The 10417-nt window shown below is 33.5% G+C and overlaps 1 protein-coding gene across 7 annotated transcripts in view; it reads right to left on the reverse strand.

Annotated features, from left to right (window-relative positions):
• The window catches only part of bma (SCY1-like protein bma), a 39331-nt gene that overhangs the window by 20667 nt on the left and 8247 nt on the right, over positions 1 to 10417 (reverse strand). For all 7 annotated transcript variants that reach the window (XM_013324102.1, XM_013324101.1, XM_013324099.1 and 4 more), the window contains exon 2: positions 787 to 1022. In XM_013324102.1, the coding sequence (XP_013179556.1) occupies positions 787 to 951 (165 nt within the window). In that variant the 5' untranslated portion in view covers positions 952 to 1022. The remainder of the gene's footprint in view (positions 1 to 786; positions 1023 to 10417) is intronic.

Genomic DNA, 10417 nt, shown 5'->3' on the forward strand with positions numbered 1-10417 from the left:
TAGTTGTAATGATTCGTATTTTAATATTTGCATAGATTTGGTAATTATATATAATTAAATAAAAATTCATTAAATTTGAAACAATTTTTTATCATTTTTTACCGGTTTATATTTGACATTTTGACACATCAATTGAAATTACACGTAGAGAATTCGATCGACACTTCGCAATAGTAGCGTTTAATGTGTAGCATTCATGTTCGGTTGATTCTGAATAGAACCGACCGACTACAATCTGTAAGCTTGGTGGAGTGGAATCATCGTGGAATGTTATTACACGCTATTGCCGGCTTCCAATGAACTCGCCTCAGATGAGTTAAAAGCGGTTGACTAAATCGTTCGTGTAAACATCACCATTGTGTTGCTTTGAATGCAGTTAATTATTCGGACTGTATATGTGACATCGAATCGATTTTGAATGGGATACGTATTTTATATGTACTTATTTTATACTAGTATACGTAAGTAAGTAGTCATAAAGTTATAATATAATGTTAGTAAGACATCAGATTTTATTTTATGTTTTCCTAGTATCTGGTCGATTAACGCCGAAATCTATATTTTATCTCCAACCAAGTTGCTTATTCTCGGTACTTTTATTAGTAATTTTATCGATTAAAATTTAACAGATCCATATCATGTTGCTAAAAGAGAGAACGATTAATTTTAGTATTTTATTTTAAGCATAGTAATGAGATAATTTTCACATTTCAAGGATCGAAAATTGATTGCGGCCGTTAGAGAATCATGAATAACTAAGCCAATGATGAAATATTATTAGCTTACCTTTCCATCGCTCTTCCTGTAGGCATCGTGCACTCGCCACACCAGGCCGGGCCCAGCATTGCAACACTCATCGCCCACCTCGAAGTATTGCAATATTGGGTTGTTCTCCAATGGTGGCGGCGAGCTGCACACGCCGATCTTTAGCTTCGATATTATCGTAACCATCCCGGATGTTACAGCGCTGGCAAGTGACACGGATTCAGCGTCGACGGACTGCGAGTCACCCCGGCTTGAACCTGAAACAAATTATAAATTTTAAAATTATGAACGACTATCCCTTAAAAGACTTCAATGTGCTACGCATACAAGGTAACGTAAATCCTACAAACCCGACGATTTTAGTCGCAAAGCGACTTCCGCAATATAATTTTGTAAATTTTCGTACATAGCGCACGTCGCCGACATTTTATTTAATCGTCGTCAATAGTCCCTTGCAACCTGTTTCTCAGGATCAATGCGCAAAAGTAACCATGTTTTTCATGATTTCGGAGCAAATCTATATAGTTGACGTGTCGACGATTCATCGATGCTACTCGATCGATGATACAATATTAGTCTCGAAGATCTACATTGTCTTGTGTACGAAAAGGCTAATGTTAGATATCATAGAGCGTCGCTGGCGTAGTGTTTCTGCACTGGATTTGTAATCCACTAAATTGTAATCTGCCGGACCTGCTGAAGCTGTTGATGACTATTCCTTTAGATTTAGAATATAACGGTTATCGATGATGAATAATTATTATAATTTATATTAAGTATCTAAAATATTATCGTGCATTTAAATGCTAGTTTGCCTGCCCTTAATATTTGTGATTTGTGTAGATACATGTTGTTTAAGCGGGTCCGCGTTATTTAGTTGAAGCGCTATTTAATTACCTTTGCAACACTGTACAAGTTTCACAGGTAAGCCGAAAATTGAAAGTCAATATTAGTTTATGCCATCAATTGGCTTGATTGCTCAATTTAATGCGATTGCATATTAATACAATGTAATTATAGGTAAGTTAAGAAAATATTTGGGGATTTATTACATGTCAGCTGATAGAAGGGTACTGTAGATTAGTGTCTATATTTATGAAAGTTTAAAAAAACAATGCTTAAATGACGTAAGAAGTTTATATTTGTTATTGTCGGATAAAAGCATTCTATGGTTCAACCATTTGCACTTTTGTGGTTTGACGCGAGCGAGGCGTTGTCGTATGCAGAACGAAATGAAATGCTGCGATTCTAACCCGAAAACTAACCACAAAAGCGATTCTCTATCTGTTCTTTGTTTTGGACCGTATTTTATCTCATTATTTTGCATCGAGCATTATTTTATCTTAAATTTACTTAGGTAATCATTTCCTCCTGCGGAAAAAAACGAGAATTAATTATTCCAAATTTATTATACAAAAAAAAACTATTCAACTTTTACCTAATGTTTAACTTTACATACATATTACGATATGTGATTAGTGAAAACTTTACTTATTTTTACTTATTATATATACTTATTATATAATAGTTACAAATTAAGTTATTAAACAATTATAACAATATCATGTCTGTTTCAACAATAATCCGATTATGCTTTTATATTTTGGACTTAAGCCGGCGGGTACAGTTAATGCCGTATTGCTCACAAACCCTGGCTTGACCCGTGACGTAATGAAGTGACCTACTTAGACGCCCGGACCTGCCACAGGTGGCTGAAGTGCTTTGAGTCAAGCTTTCGGATACGTTTAGAAAGTGATTGATGGCATGACACGTGTGTAAAGTTTAAATTACTAACATTATAAATGCGAATATTTAAATGGATTGAAGTTTGTTAACGTATACGTGAAACATAGTCTGATAGAACTTATAGGCTACTAATTAAGATTTTTCTAATTCAAGGACGGAGTCGGAGGTAAATGCTAGTCATTTAAATACTTAAAGCAAAAACAATGTACCTAATTTTTAAGGTAATTTTGGGATCAATGTAAAAATAATTACACAAGCCAAGTTGAACCAAATAAGCTGACACTAAATAAACAAGTATCTACTTATAAAGGACCACAATCCAAAAAGTAATTTTAAAATGGATAGAATTCGAGTTATATTCCTTAGTAATTCTGCCTTTGCAATGCTAAGTCTACCACTTGTACACGTATCTTGAATATATTTGGTTAAACGACATATCTGGTTTGCGAAGTGATATCAATTGCCTTTCACAGAGTATTCTACTTATTTCTTTTTTTTTCTCCTAGATAGCTTTGAACGCAATAAGATCCTAAAATATTTGGGACAGTGTCGAAATAAACAATAACGTGGATAGCAAACTATTTTTTTTTCTGTGATGAAATACAATTCTGCTATATTTAAATTCCTTTAAGACTGTTTTATTGATAATATATCGTTTATCTACTAATTCTTGTATAATTTATTTTATTTCTAGTAGTCTAAATTCAAACTGTACGTACATTTAAAGTGTTGGTAAATTAAAAACTGGTTCCCCTAATACTATTTCATGAATAAATTAAAAATTCCAAACAGCTATTGTCGCGCTTTGGCAGTAAAATCAGTTTTTCTGACTACATTATTTTTCGTATCCATCCCAGTGTTGCTGAAGCTCTACTTTTTACGAGAAAAGTTATCCATAAAATTTTATTCATGGCATGATCCTTAAAGTAGCTAAAATGTTAACTTTAAGTTTGGTAACTCAATTTGTTTATTAAAGAAAGAAAGAATGATAAGACATTCAGTGTAAGAATACGAATCGAGTGACACCTCAAACGTTAAAATCGGTTATATCCTTTAAACTACAGACAAATACACATAAAAATCCGTGAATATTACCCTTGAGGCAAGTAAAAATAGAAATGCAATAAAGTCATGTTTACACGAGTAATGAAAATGAGAAAGTTGCAGGTTGTATACAACGGTTGACAATGTCGCGAAGTTAAACTTACCTAAGTACACAAGCAGACCTGAGCATATTTACTTAAAGTAAATATTTCTCTTTTAGGATATTTCTGGAAGAGAATTTTTAGTTTTGTAGCTTTATTTTCGCCAACGTACAAATTTACCAACGGAATGGATGCTACTTGATACATTGTTTACGGAGGCGAGTTTAAGCGTCTACAATTTGCGACCGTAGGACCGTTCTGTGATTTAAAATTTTACAGAAATGAATTTTAATTTTCTTAAAGTTTTTATTAATGTGTTGCGGTATAACATTTTTTTTAAATAGATGAAGATCTGCTATAAATTTTTAAAGTGGAAACTAATAGAGCGGATCAAATTACCATTAATTTAAAAATAAAATTGGCGTTCGTGGTTGTGTAGGTAACCGTGCGTTTCCACTGCCAAAACATGTGTGGAAAACGTATTGTGAAAAGTCTTTGAATACGGAGATAACAATACGTATTACGTGCAGGTATTTGTGAAAATTGTGTCCGTTCTATTGTAAACTTTAGAGAGTCAATCGGATTTACAGACTTTAAAGATAAGATGTTGTTCTTATTCTTCGACGAAGTTTCAAAGCAGCATAGTAAGTTAGTTTGTTTTAAATAATATTTTATTACTTTTGTAGTATTAATATTTGGAAATATATTAAAACTTATATTAATACTTAAGATTGACAAAGGTTAGGTAAGGTTATTGGACTCCTTTTGTAAGAAAAGAGGAAGCAAATTTACTAAAAACAAAGAGTTTGACGTGTTATAAAAAATACGACAGTCAAAAGAATATTATTTTAGCCAAGAAGCAATTGGTTTATCTTGTTCGTATGTATAACCACTCAAACAGTTTAAGCTACAGAAATTATTTTCTCTCTAAAAATATAAGTCAAACTGATCCTACTCTGCGTATATATGCAAATGTATTTAAAACAAAAATGTATTTCAGTTTTAAGATTTACTTTTTAAAATATAAAAATCATTCTATATTTTTAAATACTTCTACGGGGATTACATTTTATGTCTTTGAAAAACAACGTGGTGTTGAGAAAAAAGTTTACGTGGTTCGCAATGGTGGTGGAAATATTATCCAGAGAGATGATGGGCACATCAAGATGTAGGTAATAAGATTGAATGCAGATAGCAACAAAGGTAAAGGAAGATTGATGTGTAAGGATGGATTGTGTGAACACAGATATGACGGCTGATAGAGATGTATTGAGAAGTATCATGTAAGTACATACAGTACTCCGCGGGGAATAAATCAATAAAATATTTTATATATGAAATAAAGAAGTATTACAAAATCTCATAAATTCAAAATGTATTTTTTGGAAGCAAATACGCTCTCTGAGTCAAAATCAAAATTCGTCGTTTCATTTCAATGTAAAAAATAAATATTTTTAAAGGACAAATTTCGTTAAGATTAGGCTGGCATTATTATTACAAATAACACAGCGCATTCCGAGGTCACATCTGGGGCTCGAATACGCGCCCAAAGATGCCGTAGATCTACGGTAGGGTAGCGGCCCCGAAAATCAATATATATTTCGAGTTATCTCTACAGACACGCCGGGTATCATACCGGTGAAAAGGCGATTTACTCTACTCTATGCAATAACAGAATTCAAATGCCTTGATTTATAGCATTCCATGTGAATTTTCAAAGGAAAATGTTGAATACATTTTGAATTTGTGACAATTTTATTGTGGGTTTTGAAAGCAGTGACACTTGTAGCAACAAATATTTGTTGTCTCTTTCATTCTTTTTGAAAAAAAAAGAGAACAATATGTGGTAACACAAATCGCTTGATGTGATGATCTAATCGACAAGGGCTTAAAGATTAGTTCTATATATTACGTTTAATTACTCATGTTTAGTACTTGTTTTCGGTGTATTTTGGACTAATTTTGAAGTATTTAGCTAAAATAATTTAGTAGACCGACCTTGCTGTTCAAAATCCTAATGTATCAGGCGTGAAGTGGAAGCAATTTCGCGTTTCGTCTGATGAGTGTGCGTCCCGGAGGCCTAATTCAGTCGTCTTTCCCTTCCCACTGTTTTTCTTATAGGGAAAGGATGGGAAGTGGAAGTGGACGTTCCGTATGAGAGGATGCATGGAAAGGGCAAATATTTTCTCTCTGTGCATCCTTGCCTCCAGCGATTACAGGTAAGCAACGCATATGCAATTGCGTATGTCTATGGGCAACGGTCACTTCGCTATTTCAGCGATTTCAGGTGGCCGCTCGCTCGCTTGCCACCTAATGATGTAAAAAAATGTTTTACGTGGGAGATATGGCCAGGGAATTCATGACATGTGGCTAGACAGCTAGCAAAGTTAAAATTATATAAATGAAAAGCACAAATGACAACGTAATTATAATAATATTAAATTTATATCGTCTGTCTATCGTCGTCTAATATATGCGGAAAGAAGACTCATTTTTCCGTGTTTCCTTTTCCTAGTAATATTCAACAAAATTCGTATTAATGTTCACGAATCGTTATGTAGTTAGGAATATATATTGTGTGAGACCAAATCGTTTTTCCATGAAAAAATTATGAAAAAGTATTTCGTTGAAAAATAAAGATGAATTTAGTTACAACGGTGAAATCCATATTGTGAAAGCTTTATTAACTTTTTAAGGATTTGAAATTAATTTTCCAAGTTTCAAATATAATTAAGGATTGAACGTAAGCCATGTGACGACGAACACCTGACGCCATAAAGTTTCTTCACTCGCCTTCACCAAGAGAGTATCTTAAAGTACTTATATTAGTTACAAAATAATATATTTTGCAAAATAAATGTATTTTTCCTTTTGCTTAAAAGTCGCAAAATTAGATTAAAAACTGGTTACAAATGAACTATGTATTTTGTACTAAATATTAATTTGAATTCGAAATATAATTCAATAGACGTAAAAAATTTCAAAAGTAAAAATGTATCGCGTTTTGAAATTCTTTTATCAACCAATATATTTAAAATTGGTCGCATAAAGCATTAATGCGAACAAATATTGAATTCTTCAGTTCAAAAGTGGCAATTACCCAAGTTGGAACTCTGAAAGAAATTTAAAACTCGTTACTTATATTTATTTTGCTGCAATGTTAATATTTACAATGTTGAAACACTAACGCAAAGTGAATCCGTGAGGCGACCAAACGATGTAGTTGTCGCATAAAATTGCAAAATTAAGAGCATATAGCTATTAAAATTTTAAGTAAAATTGTAAAGTGTTTTATTTACTGTTATAAGAACTATGGTTTTTTTTGTATCGGGGGGAGGGGGGGGGCAATCTTCGTAAGATACCCTGCCTTTTGGGGGAAAGACAGGGTTATGTGGTATTCTTACTCACTAAAACCCCCTCGGTGGCCAACCTCAAGTGCATGGCTAGTGGTGATAATATTAGTAAATCATCATTAATATTATCACCACTAGCCATAGTTCTTATAACAACTAAAAGGACAAGCGAGCGAGTGCTAATGTCACTGCTTTGACGGCACTGTTGGTTTCTGACAAGAAAGACGTACATATGGTTCATAGACTCCGGAGCTCAGCTGACGTCTAGGTTGGACTGGATCGACCGGTGTGTGCGAAGAGTTTAGTGGGTAGGCTCCATGTCCCTTTAGATATGTGGAGAGAGTCCCACATAATCGGAGTGGCTTTTCCCGAGGTATGCGTATGCATTTCCCCTCTTAAAAAAGAAGCTGGACTGGATATCAGAACAAAAGACTGTTAATTGTGGTAAAGTTCCTGTTGCTAATGGTCAAGAGATTCAATGTGTAGGTATTGGTGATGTAAACATTAGTTTTTTTTTTTTAATTTATTTATTTTTCATACAAAAGATTTCACAAAGAGTATTGGTCTATTTGTTATCCGTCTTTTATATTAATGTACTAGCTGACGCCCGCGACTTCGTCCTAATATTACTCTACAGCGTACACAGAATTTTACCATATTTATGATCATAAAAATAAAATAATATTACAATTTATGTAAATTAAAAACCAGATAAATAAATCATTTTATTGAGACATTATAATCGAATTATATTTACCGATACAGAAAAAGTGATCAAACAATTTTAAAATGTAACTAAAAAGCTATATAAACTTAAGTTGAGTGCTTAACGTACGATTGGCTTGCAATGAAAAAAGGAAATTGAAAACTACCTGCGCTGAAATGAAAACGGAATTCCTCTCATATATTATTAATATTGTGTAAACACAGTAAATGAAGTCGTAGACGAATGTTAGTAATATTTACAAGCTTTTAATTCCCTTCTGTGTACATGTGATCATGCAGATAGATATATGTATTCCGGGAAGCGAAATACTGTTTCCGCTTTGGCAATACGTGAGGTAACAAGAATTTTATATGGCTTTTATACTGAAATATGAAAAAATGCAATCTGAATTTTATAAATCAGAATTTTCTTTTACAGAATGGAATGGATTTTTTTGTATAAGAGATGCCAACGAGCAGCGGAAACACCGAGGTGTTCATCGACGCCACTGGACATCTGCAAGACCAGAGGAACCGCAGATGCGTTGCTGACCTTTGAGATGGTGATACGCTCGCTTTTTGAAGGACCCTAAGACGTAGGTGTTCGGAAATACCGCCGAAGACAGACCATTCCACAACGCAGCTATGCTACGAGAAAGTAAATTAGTATGGATGGATTGTGTGAAAGATATTATTCTTAAGAAGATTGAACTCAGATATGACGTCTGATAGAGATGTGTGGAGGAATAGTATATACTGTGCCAACCCTTCTTAGGGACAGGTTGTTGATAAAGATGAATGCAATTAATAAATAAATGAAATTAATATAATAATTAACACTTAAATACTTAAATTTGAGCTTCAGAAATACCTTGCATAAGATTGTTAATTCGCAATCAATAAAAACTTAAATCAAAAAACATTTCTTAAAAATTATTACTCACTTTAATAGTGTGAGTAGTCAAAAATCGCTACTGACTTATAGATCAGAGAAAAGCATCAGGCGCTTTGACATATTTGGTGTTTAATAGAATTGTGCCCATCGATTGAATAGCTCTTACGTGATTCGCAAACAACATAAGTACTATCGGATAGAACGTAATTACATCATCCCATTGTTACGTCTGTGAATTAATACATACGGCTCTTAGGGACATTGCCTCGAGTTTCTGAAGCACGTCATTAATCTTCTAACCCTCATCTAAACATAGAATCAGTCATATTTCCGATATACAACTGACCATTTGAAATGTACTAGGAAATCTTACTAATACTACTATACTATAAATATGAATGTTTGGATGGATGGATGGATATTTGTTTAAAAATATCTGTAAAACGGCTGCATGGATATGTACAACATAGGCAGGAAGAACACATAGTCTACTTAGTAAGTTTTTTTTTAATTTCGTGCGGACGGAGTCGCGGGCGACAGCTTGTAAATTCTAGATTTTCTTGCTTCTATCTGACACAATGTGTCTTCGGTGTGGTTGTGGTATTGCACGAGTCGAACACAACATTTCTGTAAGTGCGGCGGACTCTATCAAATTATTTTTAATTTTTATGTTTAAATGGGGAGTTGCAATAGTAACAATATAAAAATACAATCAGCCCAGAGGCAATTGTTTTTTATTGGCTATCGATTGTTCACATGAATTACAAAGTGTACAGTAAATGTTGTTTCTGTAAACTATCTGACTGTATCTTTCAATTGCACATCTGAGGGTAGAATTTGAAATTTACCCCAATGTATAATAAATAATTGTAAAAGCACACATTTCCCCGTGGAACTCGAGTAAACATTTTGTAGCAGCGACCGCAATTGTAATTTGATGAATAGTCTTTTTATATATACAATACTAGCTGTCGCCCGCAACTCCGTCGGTGTGGATATATAAAAAACTTAATTAGTTTAGCCCACCCATCCATACATCCACATCGCATCCATCAAAAAATTCGCTTTACAATATTATTTAGTTAAATAAAAAGCAGCTCTTTAAGGCATGAATTCGAAAAAAATCAATAAATAGTATCCGATGTCCGTCTCCTGGCTCTAAGCTACCTCCTCATCAATTTTCAGCCGTATCGGTAAAGTTCTTGAGTTATAAATAGTGTAACTAACACGACTTTCTTTTATATATACAGACTAGCTGTCGCCAGCGACTCCGTCCACGCGCGATTAAAAATAGATGTTGGCCGATTCTCAGACCTACTCAATATGCTCACAAAATTTCATGAGAATCGGTCAAGCCGTTTCGGAGGAGTATGGGAACGAAAATTGTGACACGAGAATTTTATATATAAGTTTTTTTTATTTGCAGATGGCTAAAACTTGCACTTACCAATTTAAATGTGAAATGAAAAAATGTAAATTGTTATTTGCTATAATTTATTTATTCATTCATCAAAAGAAAGTAGCATTTACAGTAACATGTCGCTTTTGTCATGCAACATTGCACCAACGAAGGAGTTATAATAGTCCAAGATTGGTTGATATATAAACTTTTTAACTTAAACGAATTATACGTTATCAGTAAACAACAGTGTTAAAGTAGTCTGTTTGTTTTGAGCAATGATACAGTACTCAACGGTGCCAGATTGACTGGCAATTGTTTACCTAATGTCGATAAGATTACACTTTATCCAAACAAAGAAAATATCGGGAAATTAACCTTCATAATAATGAAAATAAACACTTCAATG

This window comes from Papilio xuthus, unplaced genomic scaffold (genome assembly GCF_000836235.2).
Source record: "Papilio xuthus unplaced genomic scaffold, Pxut_1.1 DF825017.1, whole genome shotgun sequence".
Classification (NCBI taxonomy): domain Eukaryota; kingdom Metazoa; phylum Arthropoda; class Insecta; order Lepidoptera; family Papilionidae; genus Papilio; species Papilio xuthus.